General features: G+C 42.2%; 1 protein-coding gene across 2 annotated transcripts; it reads right to left on the minus strand.

The window, feature by feature from the left end:
- Window positions 1-468: 468 nt before the first annotated feature.
- On the minus strand, window positions 469-16,689 carry HSP90AB1 (heat shock protein 90 alpha family class B member 1). Of its 2 annotated transcripts, XM_058188690.1 has the most exons (12): window positions 16,532-16,689; window positions 14,490-14,636; window positions 12,214-12,420; window positions 11,017-11,176; window positions 10,114-10,247; window positions 8,181-8,498; window positions 6,537-6,702; window positions 3,885-4,075; window positions 3,422-3,569; window positions 2,241-2,509; window positions 1,772-2,105; window positions 469-1,048 (listed from the first exon to the last, which is right to left on the minus strand). In XM_058188690.1, the coding sequence occupies exons 2-12, from the start codon at window positions 14,634-14,636 to the stop codon at window positions 939-941; spliced, it is 2,184 nt and encodes a 727-aa protein (XP_058044673.1). In that variant the 5' UTR covers window positions 16,532-16,689; the 3' UTR covers window positions 469-938. The 2 variants fall into 2 exon arrangements, with proteins under 2 accessions (XP_058044673.1, XP_058044760.1); XM_058188777.1 differs by lacking the exon at window positions 16,532-16,689 and having other exon boundaries at window positions 14,398-14,528.
- Window positions 16,690-25,269: the final 8,580 nt, after the last annotated feature.

Here is a 25,269-nt window from a genome sequence, read left to right on the forward strand (position 1 = left end):
AATGAAGAAACTGTAGTGCTCTGGGGTTTTAGAATTCAAGCAGACAAGCATCTGCCATATGACACCCAAGACAACAACCGTTGATAAGGAAAGATACAAAAGTGTCTTTTGATAGTGGAGTGGTAATAGTGAACACTGACCTGGAGACAGCAGAATAGATCAGAAAGAACTGGAGACAATCATAAAGACCTGCAAATAGAAGTAGCATGACTGGCAAAAGAAAGTCAATAGTAATAGATGCCTTGGGTGAAATCACAAAGGGTCTGGAACACCACTTGAACATCATCAGCACCATCCATCAACTGCAAAAGGCATCTTTATTTGGAAGAGTTTACATCCTGCAACAATACCTTTCAATACCATCAAACAGCATCTGCCCTTCCTAAGTTCCTTGAAAACAGTGCCAAATCCAGTCTAAACATCTGGCTGACTGTGTGATTGACCATAATAATGAAATCAACAAGCCCATTTCATTGTAAACCATATTCTTCTTTATTTTAATTCCAGTAGAACAAAACCAAACACAGTGAACAAGATTGCAAATCCCTGCTTTCTCAAGACAACAGGCAGCAGCAAGAGATTGAGGGGGGAGGGGGAGTCTCACTGCTATATTAGTGGGAAGGACATTCTCTGGGTGTTTACTTTAGCTATAGTGGGATGGATGTTTGGCGGTCAAGCTAAAACTAGAACAAAATCTTCATGGACAGGGGAGCAAAAACCCTTTGAACAATTAGACTGACCCTTTTCCCCTAAAGCAGCATTTTTGAACAAGCAGACAGACCAAATAAATGTGGAAGGCTGCCTGCCACGTTAGATACCATTTATAAAAGACACAAAGACCATCTTGAGGGTGCAGTTAGTACTGCCAGGGTTCCTGAGCAAGGTGATGGCACAGGGAAAGAGGGAGGCAGGAAAGAGGGAAGATCAGCCCCCCCTCTTTAATCCACCTCCTCCATGCGTGATGCATCTTCGTCTCCTTCCAGGGGAGGGATCTCTTCAGATACAGTAGAAGTGGATTCTTCAACAGGAACTTCTTCTTCATCAATTCCTAGGAGAAAAGTATTGAGTATTTAGGCCATGCCCGATTAGAAATAGTGCTACACATCCATGACCTTAGTATGGCTAAAGGTATACAAATATACTAAAACTCTAAACCCCACTATGGATATCTATATGGTTATAACTTAAATGTTAGAGATGTGAATAAACCATATTTACGCACCAAAGTTTATTTTAAAATTTAAGCATGAAGGTGGGCAAATGGTTTCACCTTATTGTAGGTAAGTGTACCGCAATGTGTGTGCATGTGTAATGAATCTGAGGCAGGGCGCTCGCTCCTACTGAGTATGTGAACACCTGATCTTTCAACCTGCCAGTTTGCATCAGGGCTACAAATATTTTCTTGGTGCTTCAGAGTTTGGTATCTGATTCCAGGCAGTGCTTCGTGTCTTTACCCATAACCAGCCAATGTGAAAGACTGCAGTGCTATGTGGACCACCCCATGTAGTTTACTTTACCCTCTCAGGACACATTTCTTCTTGTTAAAAGGTTAATACAAATTTATGGGAAGATTTCCAGGAATACTGTTACCCAAATCAAAAAGGTATGTTTTCGCTGAAGCCAAATATCCACTATTTATTTTGCCACATATCCTATTCTGGGGTGAAAACATCAGGGCAAAATACTAATATTGTGAAGCAGTCACTAGGCAAGTTTTCCCTCTTCAGATAATAAAAAGTATCAAATTCCTGAGGAGATTTCAGCAACTCACCTAATCCCAGCTTGATCATTCTATAGATTCGATTAGAGTGGGTCTGTGGATCCTCCAAGGAGAAACCCGAGGAAAGTAATGCTGTCTCGAAGAGAAGTACCACTAGATCCTTGACAGCCTTGTCATTTTTGTCTGCTTCAGCCTTTTGACGCAAAGTCTCTACAATGGGGTGATCGGGATTTATCTCCAGATGCTTCTTGGCCATCATGTAGCCCATAGTAGAGTTATCTCGTAACGCCTGGGCCTTCATGATACGTTCCATGTTGGCTGTCCAGCCGTAGGTGCTGGTGACAATACAACAGGGGGAAGAGACGAGCCGGTTTGAAACCGTCACCTAGAAGGATAAGCCAAATTGTAAGTCGTGGCACTTCAACCATGTGTGATGGGGGCACAGGTACACTCCCAACAACCACAATGACATCAATGCCCCCAACAACCATAAAGGGCAACAACAACATGACAATCTCACCTTTTCAACCTTCTTCTCCAGTATTTCCTTCATTAATTTGCAAAGATTCTCAAATTTAGATTTGTTCTCCTCCATCTTTTTCTTTTCATCTTCATCTTCTGGCAGTTCCAGGCCTTCCTTGGTGACTGATACTAATGTCTTCCCGTCAAACTCCTTCAGTTGTTGAACACTATACTCATCAATGGGCTCCGTCATGTATATCACCTCAAAACCGCGCTTTCTCACACGTTCCACAAAGGCAGAATTGGCCACTTGTTCTTTGCTCTCTCCTGTAGTACCAGAGAGGTGGAAGTGGTAAACCTCCAGTTACACAATTGGACCCCCAATAATATCACAGCACAGTTCCCTTTTAGATATTAACTTCCATAAAAGGGCATGGTGTCAGTGCATTGGTTCTCTCAATATGCTGGTTATTAAAAACCCCAAATCGTATTCTAATCAACTGCTCCTATCCTACCGCTTTTCCTTATTTCATTTACTTTTCTATTTACTATTTTAACATATTTCTGTAATATTTCTTTGAAATACCCATAGAATCAATAATTCATAACAAAACTGGATGCTGTAGAAGTTTAAAAGGTATTTGTAACTTTAAGCAATACACTGAAAAAAGACAGTTTCATATCCACTGTTGTGTGAAGCCAGTATTTCAGCACAGAGTAAACCAACTGCAGAAAACCCTAGGATTTTGGAATGCAAATTTCATTTTCTATTATGGGCATTAATTCTGCATATTTTAATCTGCATGTATTACATAACATAACATAACATAATTTAAGGAGATTCTGGTAGTGAATCACCATTTTTAACAATGCATTGAAAAAGGAGGCAGCTTTGAAACTTGACTATGGCATATCGAATTTGTAGGATGAAAATATGAATATTCACAAGCCCTTCTCAAAAGCCTACTTTCTTAAACACGTAAATTAAAACAACTGCTTAAGAGATTTTCAGGTCAGGTCTCTGCAACCCTACAGTTTAGAGAATGAGCCCAGCCCTCCCACGCCACTTCATAAGAGCTAGGGAAGGCAATATTTCAGTACAGATGGTAATACAGGCTTCCAAAGAACCTAGAAAATTCAATGTAAGTCTCAGATCAAGAATAAGAAGATGGCAGTTCAGGGCAGACAGCATTCCTGCCATGTGGTATGTTCAGTCAGGGCCAATGAACTGTCACTCACCTGTGATGTAATAAATGTTCTTCTGGTTCTCCTTCATTCGGGACACATACTCTGTTAGAGAGTTCATCTCATCTCCAGAATGAGAAGTGTGATAGCGCAAGAGCTCTGAGAGACGTTTCCGGTTGGCAGAATCTTCATGGATCCCCAGCTGAAAGTGAATGAGTTTTTATGTATTTATATATCAGGATTTATACAAATTCTCCACCCCCATTGCAACAGAGCAATCTAAACTAAAAAGACAAATCTTGAAACTAAAAATTTTCATTTAAGTATGGAAATGAACCAAAAAGCTGGAGACGATTATAAATCCTTTTTTTAAAATGTAAAAAACAAAAGGATTTTTTTTAAACCAGTATATCTACTTAAATAGCTTAGCATAATTCAATAACTAGCTAAGTTAGGAAACAAACTAAAAAAATATTTGAATTGTTGTGCTACCAAATGGATGGAGCAAAATGCTCACCTTCAGATTTTTGGAAAAGGCCTCATAGAATTTTTTATAATTCTCTTTGTCTTCGGCCAACTCTGCAAAAAGTTCCAGACATTTCTTGACAATGTTCTTGCGAATCACTTTGAGAATCTTACTTTGCTGCAGCATTTCACGAGAGATGTTCAAAGGCAGATCTTCAGAATCTACTACACCTCGAATAAAGTCTGTGTTTATAAGAGAAATAAACAAAATTAGGGAGGTGGGGAAACAGCTGCAGCAGTGATGTAATCTGGATAAGGACAGATTGATGAACGTTTTTTAAACTCCTACAATAATCAGAGGATGAAAGAGAATGTGTATAAATACCATGCATATATTTATTGTCCCCTCTTCTAAAGTGCATTTTGTTCATGTTTCATGTCTAATCGAGTTAATGTGCTAAAGTGAAGAGCTCTTTCCCATCCAACAATGATGCACTATAGAAACTTGCAAAGGGTTTTTGCTCTGTTCCACCTAGATTTACTGTCAGCTTTCATTCTCCTAGGTCCGTTCACCTGGACCTATTTCTTCCCAAGGCATTTCCTATATCCCTACAGAGGAAGCCATGCAATGCATTCCAATTGTTCTAAATCACTCCCAGTCCCTTTGCATTGGCCAAGCTGACTAAGATTGATGGAAGTTTAAAAATGACCACACCACATGTCTTCCTTTCTCCTATAGAGCAAAGCTACTTATGACATTTGTTGCACAGAGACGGATACTGGGAAAGAGGTTAGGCCAGATCATTCATCTATCCCATCCCACTAAACCTGTTTTTAAACGAAAGGAATTCAGGGATCTATGCTTCAATTTTTTGAGAAGGAATAGTGGTTAAACAGGAATGTGCAAAGGAAACCAATCTCCTTTTTGTCTCCCTTCAACTAATCAGCCCTTTCCCTGCTCTTGTCAGTTCTATCACACGAAAACATGATACAATATAGAGAACTCTGGGCTGGTGGAAGAAGTGACTGCAGTTTAATAGTAGGACACCGGAATTGCAAAACCCAGATTTTGGATGAACTATATCACTGTTACTAAGATGGCCTCTGTTTTACAGCAAAGATGACCTAACAGGTCAAACACAGCCCACTGTAACTCCACCAACCTTGTACGGTACAGGCAGTCCTAAACTTACAATCATAATTGAGCCCAAAAATTCTGATGAGTTTTGCTCCATTTTACGACCTTTGCCACCTGTTAAGAGAATCACTGCAGTTGTTAAGTTAGTAACACGGTTGTTAAGTGAATCTGGTTTGTTTCCCCATTGACTTTGTTTGCCAGACGGTCACAAAAGGTGATCACATGTCCCCAAGACACTGCTACCATCACAAATGTAAATCAATGGCAAAGCATTTGAATTTTGATCACATGACCACCCACAACATTCATAAGTGTGAAAAATGGTCATAAGTCACTTTTTTCAGTGCCGTTGTAACTTTGAAGCCAATAAATGAAGTGTTGTAAGTTGTAACCTATAGTTGTTTTGACAGTTGTGGTGTCTAGTTCTAGTTCTAATCTAATGGGGCCCAGGCATAAACCCTATTACCACAACATGATTTGAGTTGGGGAGGAGGGTTAGTGTGTCATGGGAACTGCAAAAAAGGGATTAACTGACCCATGTAGTTAACACTTGGGGAAGCTAAATACAGCCCCAAATAGCCACAATAGGGCAAATATTTGAACCCACACCAAAGACCAGTTTTCATACCTAGTTCTCCAAGCAAATGAAGAAATTGAGAAAGAATGGCTGAAAAAAGGAAGACTTCCTATTACACAGCTCATTGCCAGGGCACAACTCCCCAACACTTAACTGCCTACAGCAGGGGTCTCCAACCTTGGCAACTTTAAGCCTGGAGGACTTCAACTCTCAGAATTCCCAGCAAAGCTGGCTGGGGAATTCTGGGAGTTGAAGTCCTCCAGGCTTAAAGTTGCCAAGGTTGGAGACCCCTGGCCTACAGCACTTTCTGCTGCTTCCATGGCTGATGAGGAATGAGGCAGCAGTGCCATTAAGTCTCACCAGTGCTTTCTTGGTGCAAATCCTCACGGTGCACTAGGCCTGGAAAAAGCACACAGGTAGTCTTAGACTTACAACAGTTCATTTAGTGACGGTTCAAAGTTACACTGAAAAAAGCGACTTATGAAATTTTTCACCCTTACAGCCGTTGTAGCACCCTCCCCCAATGGTCACCTGATCAAAATTCAGACACTTGGCACCTGGTTCATATTTATGATTATAGTGTCTCAGGGGTCATGTGGTCATCTTTTGCAACCTTCTGACAAGCAAAGCCAATGGAGAAGCCAGATTCACTTAAGAATTGTGTGACTAACTTAACAACTGCAGTGGTTCACTTAACAACTGTGGCAAGAAAGGATGCAAAATGGGGCAAAAGCCACCTAGCCACTGTCTCACTTAGCAACAGAAATTTTGAGCTCCATTGTTGTCATAAGACGAGGACTACCTATATTCCCAAATGCCTGATTATTGTCATTGTCTGTTGCCAAGACCAGTTTTGACTGGATTTGTGGGGGACTGAATGAAGCATGTTGTGGGAAGAGGATGATTGTAAATGCAGATTAGCCAGCCAAAGACTAATTAAGCAACTTGTCATTCTAGTTGAAAAAGTGCAGGAAGGCTGCAGGACTTACTCAAATATTCTGGGATGAGTTCATCACAGCTGTCCATGATAAAGACCCTCCTGACGTAGAGTTTGATGTTGTTCTTTTTCTTCTTGTTTTCAAAAAGGTCAAACGGAGCGCGACGGGGGATGAAGAGGAGCGCCCGGAACTCCAACTGCCCCTCCACAGAGAAATGCTGGGAAGATTGGGAAGAACAAACAAGCCCGTGAGCCCCTGACTAATTTCCATTTGACTAACATCTGCTTAGAAGCGAGCCATCCTTGACCATAAAAAACATTTTGTTCTTCCCTTTCTGCAACGTATTTGCTGCTCTGATCCAAAAATGGTTTTAAGTGGCTTACTGATAACACAAAAATAAAACATAGAGAACAAAGGAAATGCTGCAAAACTCATTACCGCTAACATCAGCAAACCGTCCTATCCATTAGCACCCTAGGGGCAATGCAATTATGACAATTATCACCATCATTTCCCAAAGGCTTTCTAGAACAGCCAGCTCTCGGCAGCTTTTTCCTGGATGCTAGCAGGGTTGTTACTGATTTGACCTCGGGCTGTGCACTCCTCCAAAAGAGAGGGGCAACACTAGAAACAGCGTGTCCCCCCAATTATGGCCATGTGAAGAGACTTGAAGGGTGCTCTCCCCAGATCTTGGCAAAAACTGTGGGAGAAAATGGTTCCACAGATATGCAGGTCCAGCGTAATGTAAGGTTTTAAAGAACCCGGACTTTGAATCACCCAAAGCTAAATGGAAACCAGTGTAGCTCTCTCAATCCAGCCATTAATTGGGCAAATTGAGAAATTGCTTCAGCTGTTGCATTCTGGCCTTTGCCCTAAACTGGAAAGACATTTGTGACAAAATCTCCTGAAATAAAAAATATGATTTTTGACACAAACTTGTGTCAGAAAAAATTCTATGTACACTAGCAGAAAACTCCCAACTCTTCCTGAAGGTCAGAAAAGGACAGAATCTTGCTCACATACGGAAAGCAACTACCAGAGAGAGACCTCATTTTCAATATTACCTTCTAAATTTGACATTAACAGGGCAAAGCAAGTAAAAGAGAGGAAGTCTCATTCTCTCCTCTGCCCACACCTCCCGACTTGAAGCGCTTATACTAAATATCACATTACGGAAAAACTGACACGAGGGACAATAACATACACGGTGCTGCAGTTCCCATTATTTCCATTCACCTAATCTTGAGGCAGGCTCTTATATTTACTCCTTATTTTTCATGCCAGACATGAACAGAAGCACTGGGGGGGGGGGGGGACACCAAAGTTTTTCCTTCGCGGGGTGAGCTGCCTTTAACACTCTCATCACAGAACATTTAAGTCAACAGTTAAGGAACACCTTGAAATATTCTCTGCTGCAACAGTCAGAGAAAGCAGACGGAAGAAAAGAGAAGCTGAAAGTTCTGTAGCTGCGTTAATAGGAAAAAAATGTGAAAGATATTCTGTAACAAGCAAAGCAACGTGTCAAGATTCAGGGCTCTCTATCTACCAGGCAGCTGCAAACAGTAACATTAAGCATGGTCAGTTCTAAAGAAGCCCATCAGCTGCCATGTGGACCTCTCTTTGCTGACTGCGAAAGACCTTTTGCTTAGGCAGACATCCAGATCAGTTCTGCCTCTCATCGCCCGAGTCGCTCACCTTGACCGCCAAGTGGTCTTCCCAGTCATTAGTGAGGCTCTTGTAGAACTCGCCATATTCCTCCTGGGTGATATCATCAGGGTTGCGGGTCCAGATAGGCTTGGTCTTGTTCAGCTCCTCGTGGTCAATATACTTCTCTTTGATCTTCTTGGTCTTCTTTTTGCTCTTGCCGCTTTCCTCCTCCTCCTCATCCGAACCCACATCCTCAATCTTGGGCTTCTCTTCATCTTTGGGGGCTTCCTCTTCCTTCTCAGCTTTCTTCTCCTCCTCCTCCTCCGCCTCATCGTCGCTGATCTCCTTGTCCCGCTCCTTTTCTAGCTGCAAAGGCAAGGACAGGCGTTACTAAGGTCTGCCAGATAAAATAAGGGAGGGGCAGATACAGCATCCTTCGCATCAAGTCTACTGCAAGCACTCAGAAAATGAGACAAGTCCTTTCCTTAGGACAGTTCAGGAGCTCCAAGCTTATTTTCTAAGAGATCTTTGAGGATTTATGCTGTGAGAGAGTCCAACTTCGGATTCAAAAGAAAACAATGCTTTTGAGCACTTGAGCGTTAACACCTGTCTGTAACTTCATGAAGTAGCATAGTTTTTACCCTTCTTTATTTGCCATTAAACCAAAGCACAGTTTTTAATACATTTCTGTTTTAGCCTTTCAGAACAATTGGGAATGGATAATGTACAGGTCGTCCTCGACTTATAACAGTTCATTTAGTGACTGTACAAAGTTACAATGGCACTGAAAAAAAGTGATTTGTGACCATTGTTCCCACTTATGACCATGGCAGCATCCCTGTGGACATGTGGTTTACATTTGGATGCTTGACAACTGACTCATACTTACGGCCGTTGCTGTATCCCAAGGTCATGTGATCAACTTTTTGTGATCTTTTGACAAGCAAAGTCAATGGGGCAACCAGATTCACTTAACCCTGTTACTAATTTAAGAACTGCAGTGATTCGCTTACAAATCTGGCAAGTAGTCATAAAATGGAGCAAACTCATTTAACAAATTTTTCACTTAACAACGTACATTCTGGGCTTCATTGTGGTCGCAAGTAGAGGACTACCTCATATATTTATGGTGTCTATGGAGACTCTGAGTCATCCAGGTCATGGTTGACCCAAAGGTGCTTTTATGGTATATTAATTATAATTATTTATGGTGTATTAATTATAATAAAAAGGAGAATTCTATGTTACAAGATCATGCAAGATGCTCTGGAACAGTACGTGTGGGGTCTGGGATGACAACACATGCATGATGACATCACTGTGTATGCCATCGTTTTGACTTCATCAGGTTTGTTATAATATTGGCCATATTTGATTAAATCTGGAAATGTCACATTTACCCCTAAGGTATCAAGTTATACCTGTCCAAGCTCAGAAAACGTATCTTGCGATTGTCTGAATGCATTTGCGTGTTGGAAGAAGGCAAGCTAAGTGCTGATCAAATGATTGTTAAGTCAAGGACTATCTGTAACTCTTTGTATTAGCATTAGGATGCCTCTTCAACACTTTAGCCAAAACCTGCTTCTCTCCAATTCTCACCCATTGTTTCCACTTCTGTTTTTTTACAAAGAGAGTGACTAAATCTGCTTGCTCTGTGTGCAGGGTAGCCCTTCAGATCTCTAAAGACCATTACCTCTTTTCTTCTTTCCTCTTTTTCTCCAGGCAAAACTCTTCAACCGTTTTTCAAAAAACATGGCTGAAAGACCTTTCACCATTCTGATCATCCTCCCCAAGATTAATCACTGTTCTTTTTACACTTACTTTCAAAACGTATTTTGGGAATGTGGTGAAAGAGATTCTCAACCTTGGGGGTGTTCAGAAAGTACTTCCCCAGAAGCACAAATGTAAAATTGGCTGTAGCAAAGAGCTAAAAAAGCAGCAAGGATATTTATTATCAGACCTGTTGGTCCACAATACATACATAGAGGGTGATGGGGTATCCGATGAACTGTGAGTGCTTCTTCACAACTTCCTTGATACGGCGCTCCTCCAGATATTCTGTCTGATCCTCCTTTAGGTACAAGATCACTTTGGTGCCTCGGCCGATTGGTTCACCTAGAACAGGCAGAGAGCCATTTTACCAGGGTCAGATACAGCATTGAGTTTTGAGACCTGCGCTATTTACTCTTGAATCTAAACTAAGCAATCCAGGTCAGAACTTAAAAATGGGAGCGTTTCTAGCAAAAGCCAACATTACTATCTGCTCCAAAGATCTCCCTCCTGCCAAATATACACACTGCAAAGTATAATTTTCTAAAAATATAGTCTGTATTTTAAAAGAAATCCTCCTGAAAAGCACAAGGGGGGGGGGATGCTGCTGCAAAAAAAGTAATTAACAATGGGAATGAAAAAGAAAAAAAAGAGTAAAGGTATCCAAAATGAAATGTAATTTCTGGAGGCATACGAAGATTTCAGTTAGAGGTATGCCCCGCAATGCTAATAAGCAAGCCACTGTGTAACCATATCGTATCCAATAAGATACAGGAAAAAGCTGTGGCTTCAGTTCAGGTATACCCATTTTAATCTAGTAATAATGTGGAATCATGTCTATCACTTTATGCATTAAGTTTGTCTTAAGGACAATAAAAATGCAGACCAACCCATTTTTTAAAATATTAAAGATATCCCACCCTCTAACATTGACCACTCCATCACTGTTCCTTAGCACCATTCAGAATGAATGGTACAGCAAGTAATGAACAGGCTGTCATAATCTGCCTGCTACTTCAAAGCAACTACGAGCCCTGGTTAAACCTCTTCCTCCTTTGTCTCCCATCCCTCTTTAGGTGGCAAATGTTTTCCAAAAGCACAAATCACGATGTACCATGATCAGTCCGAACAGTGAAGGAGCCTCCTGCAGATGACTCCCAAGCATATTGCTCATCATCATTGTGCTTGGTGATGACCACAACCTTCTCAGCCACAAGGTAAGCAGAATAAAACCCCACACCAAACTGCCCAATCATGGAGATGTCTGCGCCAGCCTAAAAAACAAGGGATGCAACATGTATAACAGGCAACAATAACTTATAGTATCTACCATACCAGATTACAAACACAGGTTTTGACATAGCCACAAAAGCATGTTTTATCCATTGGGAATTCAGCTCAGCTAAAACCTTATGCTAAATTTAGCATCGCCAAGTTAAGAATGGGGTATAACTCCGACTACATATTATGCATATAGAAAGCACATCTTAGACATAGGATTCCATATTTTGTAATGTTTGGTTTTGATTTTATTTATTCAATTTGCTTAGCCACCTTCTTCACATACATGACTCTGGGCAGCTGATACCCCTATAACTATTTCACAGACTCCACGCCATCACTAGATTCTTAGGTCATGCCTTATTTATTTTTAAAGCAAATTTCATGGAAATGCCTTGGTGAAGTACACAAACAAGACAAGCAGTATCTCAAAGGGATCCAAGAACCCCTTTCCAGTAGAATAAATCATGTCCATAATTTTATTTTGCTTAAGGTGAATTAGCTTATTCACTTCTTTTTTTGCTAGTTACTTAGACTCTTATTTTGATGCTCCTGCTAGTTTGGCCTCTACTCTATAGATATGAACCTCTGACAATCCTCATCAGACAATTTTGTCTTTTTCAGCAAATGCCCTTCTACAAATAGTTAGTTTCTATCTACAGAAGACACATCCATCACGAAAGGAATTCAGGTGATCACCAAGTTTGAAGTTATACATTTTTAAACTAATTCCTTTTATCAGAGGGGAATCAGGGCAACTAAATGAAGCTGAGCATTTACTGGCTGGATGCCCTTCCTCACCCGATATTTTCTCTTTATGCCTGATAGAGAAACATCTGTCGCTGCTAGGATTGAACTCTCAACCTTCCAATTGGGAGGCATCTTCACCTCTAGATCATGCACCACTCAATTTTGAGGATATACATGTTTATGACAAATTGACCACGCTTTGAGGGAACTTTGATGTCAGAACTTCATAGCCATGTGAAGACCCTAAGCATTACCAAAAGTCTAGACTGAAACCACTCACCTGCAATGCTTCCATGAAGGCTTTTGTGCCAGACTTGGCAATAGTTCCCAGATTATTGACAAGGTCTGCCTTTGTCATTCCAATGCCAGTGTCCACCAATGTAAGGGTACGGTCATGAGGATTGGGGATGATATCTATTTTCAACTCCTTGCCACTTTCCAGCTTTGAGGGATCTGTTAGACTCTCATAGCGGATCTTGTCCAAAGCCTAGAAGGTTAAACGTTGTAAGTTTTGTGGATTCTGTCAAGCTTCAACCATTATTCAAGGATCTGTATTACCTCTAGTTTTAAAGAAATGAAGTCCCGGAAACAAAAGATCTGTTTTAAACCTTAAAAAGACCCCCCCACAAACCTACTCTAAAGCATATGTCTGTTGCGAACAGCACAAGGACTCATGTACTTACTCTAGACAAAATTTCTGGTAAGAAAAATACATATTTCTTCATACAATTTTAATTCCCATTCAGAAGGGAAACCCTTTGAATTCAAAGGTGCTCATTCTTAGTCACTGAGTGTATGATCATAATCTAGCTCTGCTTTATTAGGTTCTTGAAACAAAGGGGGACACCATATTGTTGCTTTCTTGAAAGTTAAGGCTGATATTCTCCTGTACTTCATAATTTAATCAAAGAATTTAGAGATATATTTTGCTTTGGAATAAAAAACAATCAGACATGGCAAATGCCTCACCTCCTCTCATATAGTACAATGAATTAGATGATCTCAGTAAGTGTCAAACAAAAAAAAACATGCATGGACTTGAAATTGTGAAATCTGCAACCATAAAATGAGGTGATGATCTTGTCTTAAAGGAATTCACCAGGGTTCTCCGGTAATTATCACTCAATTAAAGCCATGTTCACATTTACAGAAGCATGGCAGAGAGGGCAGCTGATACACAGCTACTTGTAAAACAAAAATAGGAAAGAGAGAGGGGAGTCTTAGGTAATATGTCCCTAATGGGCTTGTCTTTACACTGAAAGATGGAAATCATATTTCAAACAATAGGGAGGGCTAGAACAGACAAGTGGTTACAGCCAAGGTAAAATTATGCTGATTTAATGAAAAGATATTTTAATTAAAATAGGATCATTGCGATTACTCTCCCTGCATTTAATATAGTCAACACTACAATTCAATAGCAAGCTTTTGAAGCATTCCAGAACTACATTCAAGACTTTCAGAGGACAGATGGGTATTGATCCTGAAGTTATACAACCTGAGATAAGTCTGTGAAGACTAAAATTGAGAAGCCTTGTGGGATTCTCAAGCACGTAGCTAGCTACTAATGGGAACAGAACACAGAGACAGATGGACGGTTTGTGTGATCTTGGCTTTGATTTTATGCCCAGCGGCAGACATTCAGCAACACAATTGGTCTGTCTTCCATTACACTAAAGCCACCATGTTTCCTTATGCCTTCATATTACAAAGGATGGAACATTAGGGCTAAATTCCCTGTTTTTAAAAGTAACACACCAAATATTTTTTGCAGTTATTGTACCTACAATTAACTCTCTTTTCTAGTACTATCAAAGCAAAAACAAATATTAGTGTGCTTATGTTTTAGAAAAAAGTATATAATATGAAACGGCCATGCAAAAGAACTCACAAGAATTACTAACCTAAGGAGCAACAGGGAGTTCTAATTTCTCTTCTAACATTTGGTCATTAAGCTGAGCCCGATTGAGGACTAGAACTCTGCACCCTTTCTTACCAAATCCATCTTTTGTTTACATGTATTTTTTTTACCAATGCCAATTTTTTACCAACAGTATTGAAATAAAACATGCCTTAAAGAACTTAAAGAACTAAGAAACAATGCCTTAAAGAACTTAAAGTAAAGAATTTACTCCTTAAATCTGGAATAATGTTCTTTAATCAAATTCACTATTTTTTTAAAAAAAAATCTGTTTTGAATTCCAATAATCAGAACATAATATATTATTATAATTGGGTTTCATACTACGATGTTGTCCAGATCACTTGTCATATTTTTTTCCAATCTGGTGTTTTCTACATGGGTTGGATTTAACTCCTATCTCTTGAGACTTCAGGGCAAAGGACTTACAAGGAGATGTGATTTAAATGTTAGTTTTACTCAGTCCACTCCAAGTATTCCCAATTTCCCTGCACTCTTGCCTTCTTCTTTTCCTCTACCCTAGCTCCAAGTCTCTGTACTCACATCAGAGGCATTGGAAATTATCTCCTTGTTGGAGTAGAAAGTATTGATGATCAGGGACATAAGTTGCCCTAGCTCCAAGTTTCTATACTCACATCAGAGGCATTGGAAATTATCTCCCGCATAAAGATTTCCTTGTTGGAGTAAAAAGTATTGATGATCAGGGACATAAGCTGGGCGATCTCTGCCTGGAAGGCAAATGTTTCCACCTCCTCTTCACCATGCTGGATTTCTTCAGGCATCTGGAAAACAACTCAAGAATTAACATCCTTTGTAATAGGCATATACCTTTTTACAGAATGCTCAAAGTTGCATCCTATATCATGGATTGTAACAGCCAAATACCCTGCAGGAAAAATCTCTAGCATTGCCTGCCTTTAAAGATGGAGGACAGAGACTATGATAGGCTTGTATTTCAGCCCTAGTTTAATAGCCACAGATTGCTGAAAACAAGAAAGTGAATGGCTCAGCAGGGGGCAAATGGCATGCCTTCTTCCTCCTCTACTAGTAATACCTATTATATTCTACTACTAGATGGCAGCAGCACTCTCCTGCACAAAACATATCCCTCCTCATTCTCCCATCTCCTCCAGATCCCTAGAAAATTACTTCTAGTAATGAGCATAGTGCTACAGCAGAATATGGCATTTTTAGCTGTTACAACACCTTTACTAAACCAGAACATCAGAAATCTCAAGTTCCAGACAAGATGTCAGCCCTCCCAGGAAAACCAGACAGGTAACAGGATTAGATAAAGTAATTCTACTTTATTGTACGGCCATATGAACATAATCTGCAAATCAGAATGTACAAACTTCCCACAACTGCCTTTTAATTGCTTGAATCTAGGACAATCCTTCCTGAATTTCTTTCTCTGACCATTAAACTACTGAATTTTATTTTATTTCCTGCCTCTCTTGTCCGATTGTTTCCTAACAAGCAGCATCTCTTTCACTCTTTCCCCAAGGTCATCCACACATTCCATTACATCAGCACAGCTTAAATCTAGATTTAGGTTGACTTGACTTCCAACACATTGTGATTGCTTCATCCTAAATTCTCCCCCCAACCCCCCCAGGATTTAGTCAGGATTATTTTGTGGTTTAAAGAGATCAAGGCTCTGAAATGAAGCCTCATTGAACCCACCTCCACTTTTTTTTCTTTGTTCTTTTGGTTCCTATTTTAATCATGCTGAAATGTCCACGGATATGAGTGAAAAGAGCGACAATCCCAGCCGTTAAACCACCAATCAAAATATTAGATAAAATCTATCTCTTTCTATCTATCTTTTCTTTTATGTACACTGAGAACATATGGACCAAGGCAAACTCCTTTGTGTCAAATCACACTTGGCCATATAGAATAAATATAAATATATAATATTTTCCATTCTATTTTTTCTCCATAGGTTGGCATCCAGCCTTAACTCAGAGATGGTGTTTTATAATGCCCGAAACATACACACACACACGCGTATGTATGTGTGTATGTATGTATGTTTCAGGCATTAGAGCGGCGTCTCTGAGTTAAGGCTGGATGCCAACCTATTTACAACTCGCGAGGGACAGAAATGAAAGCAGCCCTTTTGCACCGCCGAGGAGCGCGGGGCACTCGAGGAAGGCGCAGCGCCAGACACGGGTTTAGCCCTGCTCGCCACAAGGCGGATAATCGTAAACCAAGCCGGTGAGTCGGACGCTAATCCGAGGCTCGACACTCAAGCATGGCAGGCTGGCGTGGGGGGGGGGGGTTGGGCGGGCAGGCCTGGCGCAGTGCACGCACTGCCACAGCGCTTTGCCCGCCTGGCTAGGCCCAACCTCCCCCCCCCACCACCACCCGCGGCCACGCCGTGGATTAACCCGAGTCGCGCACCCAGGCGGCCTAAAGCACCGGCGAGCCCCGCGAACTGAGACCCGGGCGTTGGTAAAGAGACCCGGAGGCCGAGGCGCTCAGCTCGCAACTCTGGCGGCCGGGAAGCACGTGGCCCGCGGGTGGCGGTGGGGGACGATGACTGGTCTCCTCGTCGGTCTTTACTGCGCCAGAGGGAGAGAGATAGGCGAGACTTTCCGGCCCGTTTCCATGTAGAAATTGGAAGAGCACATTCTCGCCTTTCCGTTTCTGGGCGGAGGAGGCCGCTTACTTTGATCGACGGCGGGAGAGACGAGCCTGGAGCACGGCGTGACCTTCCGACAGGGAGAGCTGCGCAGCCCGGAGAGGAAGTGCCGTCGTTTCCCTCGGCTCTTTTATAGAGGCTGATCTCGAAACCCTTCGGGCCTTCGCTCCGTCCGCCTTAAAAGGGCCTCTCCCGAGATCGACAGCACCGTCTGATGGCGCTGTTGCTGTGGGCTGTCTTTGTTCTTCTCCCCTTTGAAATGATGCCGCCTCTTATCTAATAAGGGACGAATTATCATTTCATTTGATTCTTTCTAATCGCATTTAACATCCACCTAGTTGTCTTGTACGCTGAAAAGCAACGTTTTCAAAGCCCACGAAGCATGCGTCCATTTGCATCCGGGTATGAAATCCCGAATTTATTTTTTTTCTCCGTTTGGATGAGTGATGGACGTATCTGGGGCAAATGATGTTTTTTTTCTGATAGCACACATTATCTCCACTTTTTATAAGAGCTTATATTAATAGCTTTTTAAAGCCTAATTTTCATTCTTCAAGTTTCTTTGATTGATGGATTAATAGGTTAACAACACGTTTTTATTTGAGAATAATGTTTAATTCATGAGGATGTTTTCTCAGAAAACTAGGCACTTAAAACTAGGTTTGTACAACCTGCTGGCTTACTGGTGTTTAACCCAAATGTTTCAGTTTACATAAATACACTGAACTATAAACTGATTTAGTGGACTGGACTTACCTAAAATATTAAGTTGAAATGTAAGTGACCAGCTTGTAGGATCCTATGCAAACCCTGTCTTAAGTATTGCAATTGCAATATATTTTAAAATCATCCCCAAAATGAAATTATACTCTTCCTTTATTCCATTTTTTTCCTGAAATGCCATACATACCACAGAATGTCTCTAGAGTATGATTTCATGGACAATTCCATGATATGTAAAATCCACCTGGTATTAAAATATTTTGATTAAAGGGGGGTTATACATGGAAGCATTGTTCTAATTTAAGGCAAAAAAATTATGAAGCCAACACTGAAGGAATATATGTGGGGTTTTTTTGTTGCTAAGTAGACTTGGTTGACAATTTAAACCTGGATGTCAAATTGATCATTTTGTGATACTGTTTGAAACTTCCAGAGCCAACCTTTTTTTTAAATTTTTTTAGAAATTTTAAGGGCAAAGGTGGTTTCTTAAACCTTGAGGATGCATAAATACCCTTAAAAATCTCAACCCACCTTCTTTGGTTGATTTTTGACATCAGAGCAGAAGTTATGAGTTACAAAGGGACCCCAGTTACATTGTTTCAACCAACCATCTTAAATTTCTTCCCATAAATAAAAACAGACCAGAAAATCTCAGTTGCCTTCATTCCAAGTTTCCAGCAGCCTTTAGGCTTTCTGCAGTCAGTTCAGTAATATTAAATGTGCTGCACTTGAAGATCAGCCCCATTCCTCAGCTAATTTTATGATTGGTAACTTTCAACCCCAACTTTTCTCCAGTGTTTCCAGCTGTAACAATTCATGGCAGCTATAATTGCCCTTCCTAACAATGTTACATTATAGATCATTTTCCTGTCTACCAGCAGAATAGCACCAGGTAATCAATAATCCATTCCTGGTTAGCAGATGATGATGGAGATCTGCTCAGTGATAACTTAAATTTCCAATAAAAAAGAATATCTATAGCTCAGGGCTGCACTGTGAAGTTTTTAGTGGATTTGCTTGCCGATATTTCATTATTAATCTAGGTAATATCAGTCTTCAATGATGTTATGCAGTTAGGTAATAAAACATCTGCAAGAAATCCAGCTGAGATGACAGAGATACGTCTTGTTGAGGTTATTTGGGATGAGTTCGATTCTGTGGCTCCCGAGGACATGGACAGGTTGCTGGGGAGGTTACATGCAACTACATGTTTACTGGACCCGTGCCCTTCCTGGTTAGTGCTGGCTGCTCAGGAAGTGACACGAGGCTGGCTCCAGGGGATTATAAATGCTTCTTTGATGGAAGGGTGAGACCTCTCCTCAAGAAGCCTTCCCTGGACCCAGCTATTTTGGGTAATTATCGTCCAGTCTCCAACCTTCGCTTTGTGGCGAAGGTTGTAGAGAGTGTGGTTGCATGGCAGCTCCCCCGGCACCTGGAGGAAACTGTCTATCTAGACCCGTTCCAGTCCGGCTTCCAACCCGGTTATAGCACGGAGACGGCTTTGGTCGCGTTGGTGGATGACCTCTGGAGGGCCAGGGACAGGGGTTGCTCCTCTGCCTTGGTCCTATTAGATCTCTCAGCGGCTTTCGATACCATCGACCATGGTATCCTGCTGTGCTGGTTGGAGGGATTGGGAGTGGGGGGGCACCGTTTATCGGTGGTTCTCCTCCTATCTCTCTGACCGCTCACAGACAGTGTTGACAGGGGGGCAGAGGTCGTCCTCGAGGCGCCTCACTTGTGGGGTGCCTCAGGGGTCGATTCTCTCGCCTACCCTGTTCAACATCTATATGAAGCCGCTGGGTGAGGTCATCAGTGGTTTCGGGGTGAGTTATCATCTGTACACTGATGATACTCAGCTGTACTTCTCCACCCCGGACCACCCCAACGAAGCGGTCGAAGTGCTGTCCCGGTGCCTGGAAGCTGTACGGGTCTGGATGGGGAGAAACAGACTCAAGCTCAATCCCTCCAAGACGGAGTGGCTGTGGATGCCGGCATCCTGGTACAGTCAGTTGCATCCGCAGCTGACTGTTGGGGGCGAGTTAGTGGCCCCAAAGGAGGTGGTTCGCAACTTGGGCGTCCTCCTGGATGGATGGCTGTCTTTTGATGAACACCTGGCGGCCGTCGCCAGGAGGGCCTTTTACCAGGTTCGCCTGGTTCGCCAGTTGCGTCCCTTCCTTGACCGGGATGCCTTATGCACGGTCACTCACGCTCTGGTTACGTCTAGGCTGGATTATTGCAATGCTCTCTACATGGGGCTGCCCTTGAGGTGCACCCGGAGGCTGCAGTTAGTCCAGAATGCGGCTGCGCGAGTAGTAATGGGAGCCACTCGTGGCTCCCACGTGACATCGCTGCTCCGTAGCTTGCACTGGCTTCCTGTGGTCTTTCGGGTGCGCTTCAAGATTTTGGTAACTATCTTTAAAGCGCTCCATGGCTTAGGACCCGGGTACTTACGAGACCGCCTGCTGTTACCCTTTGCCTCCCATCGACCCGTACGCTCGCACAGAGAGGGTCTCCTCAGGGTGCCGTCCGCCAAACAGTGTCGGCTGGCAGCCCCTAGGAGTAGGGCCTTCTCTGTGGGGGCAGTGACGCTCTGGAACGAACTTCCCCCCGGCCTGCGTCAAGTGCCTGATCTTCGGACCTTCCGTCGTGAACTCAAAACATATTTATTCATTAAAGCGGCACTGGCATAATTAGTGATATATTTTAATTGGGTTTTTTAATATTTTTAACTTTTAACTTAAATTTTAATAATCAGCCTTTAAAATTTGCTCTTTTTAAATGTTGTTTTAAATTGTATACATCTTTGTTTTTATTCTGGCTGTACACCGCCCTGAGTCCTTTGGGAGAAGGGCGGTATAAAAATTTAATAAATAAATAAAGAAAACAAATTCGGAGAGCACCAAGGATCCCACAATAACAAAAATATATGGATATACTTCAAGTCTCTAAAATGAGTAATAAATTAGTGTTTTTATACAACCACCTTGCCTATTACATACTCTTCTATCTGCCTACCAGCCACTTCGATGTTTATTTTAAAAACCCAAATAAATAGTTGGGAAAGAATATTAAAATATGAAATTTCTCTCTCTTCAAAAGTCCAGAACTTAAAGATCTGAAAGGCTCAGGCTGAAACGTTTATAGAATTTCTGTTTTTAATTATCAGTAGTTCTACAGTTCGTGCTATAGAGAAATTGAATTTAAAAAACAAATCGGCTTGAAAATGTTTCTGACGGGGTCCACGGAATGGCTCCTAGTCCATTTTTAATGCTCGTCATTGTTGTAATCTAAAGGTTTTTTTTTAGTCTCCTGGTGTATATTGTGGGGCCCACCCATCTTTCTCTCTTAAGTGAAAGCGAGTGGGCGGAGACGTTCAGGTTCAACGTTTTCTCCTGTCTTCTCTTAGTGATGGTTCTGCAGTGATGGCGGGGATTAAAATGGGATCTAAAATGGGGCTTGCATGATTAACAGCTCAAGAATGTCTTTCACTCTTCAATTCCAAACGTTTTGACTTGAAAACCTGGCCCCGAGCACATCCCGAGAGGCCAGAGAGCTCGCTGGAGAAAGCGCTTGTTCAGGGACGTTCGCTCGTTCCTGCCTTTGGATTCCGCGCAAACTTTCTCTGCAAAGCTCTCGACTCTTCTTCCCACGGCGCGGTTCCCTCAAACGGCTTTGATTGGCGTGTTCCAGCCCAGGGAGGCCGGCAAGGACTATTTTCGGAGAGCCTTCCCACGGTAGCGCAGGGAGACAGTGTGTGTGACTGGTTGGTGATGAAACCGTAGTTTCTGCGCGAAGTCTCCCGCCTTGCTCGCTTCGACAGTCGGCTTCTTTTCCCTTCCCGCCCTTTCCCCCGCCCTTCCCCCGCGAACCTGAAAGTCTCATTACTGCCACCAGAGGGAGCTCTAACTTCATCTGTATTCCTCTTGATTCCTAGGTGGATGCATTCACGGCTAGGCTATTTATTTATTTATTTATTTTTATTTGTCATATATATATATAAGATAACAGGTAAAAGTATAAACATAATTTGGATACATGAAAAGAATAAGAAAAAATGGAATATTAGGACAGGGACGGTAGGCACGCAGGTGCACTTACACACGTCCCTTACAGACCTCTTATAAATGGCGTGAGGTCAACAGTAGACAGTTTTAAGTTTAAAGTTTTTGGGGTTTGGGGAAGAAACCACAGAGTCAGGTAGTGCATTCCAGGCATTGACCACTTTGTTACTGAAGTCATATTTTCTGCAATCGAGTTTGGAGCAGTTTACCTTGAGTTTGTATCTATTATTTGCTCATTTATTGTTGTGGTTGAAGCTGAAGGTTGAAATAGGGAGCTTTCCCTTTGAATCGCCCGTTTAGCTGATATTACAAAAGCCACAAGGGTGTCAACGGTCGGCAGGGCAAGAGCTTCCCCTACATCACAGGGAGAGAGACAGGTGCTTCATTTCCCATCCTCGCCTATCTTGAGGTTCAATGGGATGCTGCCGGTCTGCCCTCTCTTTATCTTGTAGCCCTGCCAGTACAGCTGGAATGTCAGCCATAAAATAAAGGGGCAAAAGTGAGGAACAGTAACCCCACTTCTTGTTCCTGTCTCTTAAACAAAAGGAATTGCATTGCAACTCCTAAGTGCTTGGAGCAGCTTGTTAGGCAGGCCCTAATATCAGGCTGGCTCAGAAGCTTCTGAAGCTTGGAAAAGCTAGGTAGGAAATCACAGCACTCTGGCCTTTTCCTCTGAACCGTAAAGGGTTGCTCTGCCTACCTTGAGATGCCACATGTCCTGGAAGTGAAAATTAAATTCTGCTTGTAATGTGGTGGATGGCAACGGTTGTATGTCTAGTTGTGAAGTATCCTGGATTATCTTGGTTGCATGCCTCATTAGTGTGGCCAGATGCCCACAGGAACAGGGCTCTTTGTTGCAATTTAACCGTAGCAGAAGCTACTCTGGCTGAGCTGCTGGGTTGAAAATTAAACCTGGGTGAAATCCACTCTCCTGGGAGGCAAAGACAGGAACATCTCACTGCTGACATTCCAGTGCTGAAGCAGAGGAAACAATCATACTATTATAAAGGGAAAAGATACTTGGGACTAGAAGACAACAGATAGTATATATTTTTGTGGCCATGCCTTATTCTCCTCCTTTGCTAATCACCTTCCATGGCTATTTTGCATTGGATAGCACCCACTCATGCTTTGGGCCTCTAAAACTGGTATAGTATAGTATAGTATAGCTCAGTGGCTAAGACGCTGAGCTTGTTGATCAAAAGGTTGGCAGTTCGGCAGTTCAGCAGTTCGAATCCCTAGTGCCGCGTAATGGGGTGAGTTCCCGTTACTTGTCCCAGCTTCTGCCAATCTAGCAGTTCAAAAGCATATAAAAAATGCAAGTAGAAAAATAGGGACCGCCTTTGATGGGAAGCGTTCCGTGCGCCTTTGACATTTAGTCATGCCGGCCACATGACCATGGAGATGTCTTCGGACAGCACTGGCTCTTTGGCTTTGAAACACAGATGAGCACCGCGCCCTAGAGTCGGGAACAACTAGCACATATGTGTGAGGGGAACCTTTACCTTACATAATATATACAACGAAATCGTTTAGCCTCCCTGGTGCAATCCGTAATAGAAAATACAAAACAACATAAATAGTATAGAGAGAATAATCCCTATACAAGTAATTGGGGGGAAAAAAACTAATCATAAGTTTCCGTATTTGCGTGGAGTGATTGTGATTGGTATTTTGGAAACTGGTTCCTATATGGGCATATCATCACCATGACACTGAATAGTTCCACGAAATCTATCTATCATAGCAGATAACCTGATAGCAGTTTTGAACTGCTTGTCATGTAAAGGCATTTTGCCTGCCTGATGGCATTTTGCTTAGTCCATGAGACTGCAGCCACATGTGGCTGATTACCCCCTTAGAAGGTTACAGTGAGGGTAGAACAAACCTTATAGGCCCAGTAAAGTGCTATCCAAAAGTGCTCAGTAGGCTGCTTGATAGGTGGACTGCTAGGAGCTTCATTCCATACCCTACTTCTACTCCACCAGCTAAGCAGCTTCTGGATCTAGGTGTACTGGTCTTCTGGTCATTTGGGCTTTCAGAAGACCAGGAGACCCAGGTTCAGAAATAGTTCAAGCAACAAGTTACCCCGTGGAGTATTTCTGCAGTAGCAACCTCTCATTTGAGCAACTTGAGTCTGCCATGCCACACTTTTAAGAGAGGATTGTTGCATTTTTCACTGGTGACACCTAGTGGAAGAGGAAGAACCAAGGAAGGTTGCAATGATGAGTATAAAAAGTGGAGGGAAGAGGGACGGAACAGCTTTGCTCCCTCTTTCTCTCTTGCCAAGATGACAGGAAAAGGAGCTGGTGAACAGAACTTTGTGCCAGTTTTCTGATTTCAGCATTAACAACTTGAGAAATAGCAATAGCCTCAGGATCAATACTCTAAATATTTTAGTTGGTTAAACTGAGAAGAAACTGTAAAACCAAACTCACATTTAAGTTCACTATTACGTAACGCTGGAACTTTATGGCAAAAAAGATCAACATATTTACAGCAGTTTTTCTTTATACATCATGCTTATTTGAGGGACTGCCTCTTCCTGATTTTATTGGCCCATCCCACCAGATCCAACCCAACAGGCATGTTACAGCTTCCATAGTTTCTAAGGAGCTGCATTTGGCAGGCCCTATGAAACAAGCCTCTCCTGCAGTGGTGCCCACATTGTGGAATCTTCTCTCCCCAAAGATTAGTTTGGCCTCATTATCTCCTCAGCTTTCAAAGGTCTTCCTCAAGACCCTGCTATAGCAACAGATGTGGGGACACCAGGGGATGGGTGAATTCATGAGGTTAATTGTTTTCACTAACATCCTTCAATTTATTATATTGTTTATATCAATATACCCCCCTCTAAATTAAGCAAAAAACAACAACAACCCTTGCATTAAAGAAATTCATAGGGCTCCAAGTACTAGCTTATTTTCATGGGTATCTCTGTGTTATTACAGAGACAATGCCCTTTATACGCCATGCAGGAAAAATAATGCTTGTGGCTAATAAAGGACCAGTCATCATTATGTGAACACCTTTCATAACTTACCCTCTGCAAGGTAAATAAGGCTGCGAGATGTAATTGCTTCCTAAATATCCCATTACAAGTAGTCCTTGAATTACGAATGAAATGGAGCCTGCCCATTTGTAACCTGAAGATAACCCCTGGAAGCTCCATTTCGGCTTGCAACAGGCCGGGGGAGGCCCATGGAGGGCTGAACAGAGTGCCAGATCCATTTCAGCCTGCAACGGGCCGAGGGAGGCCCATGGAGGGCCAAATGTAGCATCAGAGGACCAGATTCGCCCCTCAGAAGCTCCATTTCGGCTGGCAACATTCAGGACAAATGTTGCAGAGCAGGGGTGGCATCGACTTACCTTCCCTACTGGTTTGCAAATATAAGCGTGCGCACATGCGCAGAGGGCCTTCTGTGCATATGCAGAGCATCAAAAACGTGGGTAAATGGGATGTGATTACATCCGGCCAGGTGGGCAGAGCCTCCCACAGTCGCTGCCACCGGTTCGCCTGAACCGGATAGAAGTGGTTAAATACCACTACTGTTGCAGAGCCTCTGCGGTTTTTCTTAAGGGCAAAAAAACTTGCCGTGGTACTGCAAGATTCGTAGTTTCAGGCCTTGTTTGTAAACACTAGGGGGCGCTTATCATTTAAGTTTGAACGTTCGCTAAGGGAACGCTCGTAACTTGGGGATTACCTGTAAATGCTTTTTAAAAGATACAAGTTTATGTTGCAGCGTTGAAGAAGAAAAGATTCTACACTTTTAGTGTCATGTTTAGAAAAGGTGGCTGTGAGCCTATCAGAGATATTCTGCATTTTATTTGAAATTTCCCACTTTCTGCTTAGCTGTAAATACTTCAGAACCCAATAATAAAATTGCTATCTTAATTCAAACCACTGAGCAACAAATAAAGGAGCATTATACACCTTTCTATTTGGGGATGTCACACAATTTAAATCAAGGGTGTCAAACT

Source organism: Ahaetulla prasina, chromosome 1 (genome assembly GCF_028640845.1).
Source record: "Ahaetulla prasina isolate Xishuangbanna chromosome 1, ASM2864084v1, whole genome shotgun sequence".
Taxonomy (NCBI): domain Eukaryota; kingdom Metazoa; phylum Chordata; class Lepidosauria; order Squamata; family Colubridae; genus Ahaetulla; species Ahaetulla prasina.

What these genes read in the sequence shown, in the direction of transcription:
- HSP90AB1 (XM_058188690.1), bottom strand. Translation starts at nt 14,636, where the DNA reads ATGCCTGAAGAAATCCAGCATGGTGAAGAGGAGGTGGAAACATTTGCC. An exon ending in ACTCATCCCAGAATATTTGA is followed by an intron (nt 4,076 to 6,536) that starts GTAAGTCCTGCA and finishes TTATAAACACAG; the next exon opens with ACTTTATTCGAGGTGTAGTA. An exon ending in GAACATTTATTACATCACAG is followed by an intron (nt 2,510 to 3,421) that starts GTGAGTGACAGT and finishes CTGGTACTACAG; the next exon opens with GAGAGAGCAAAGAACAAGTG.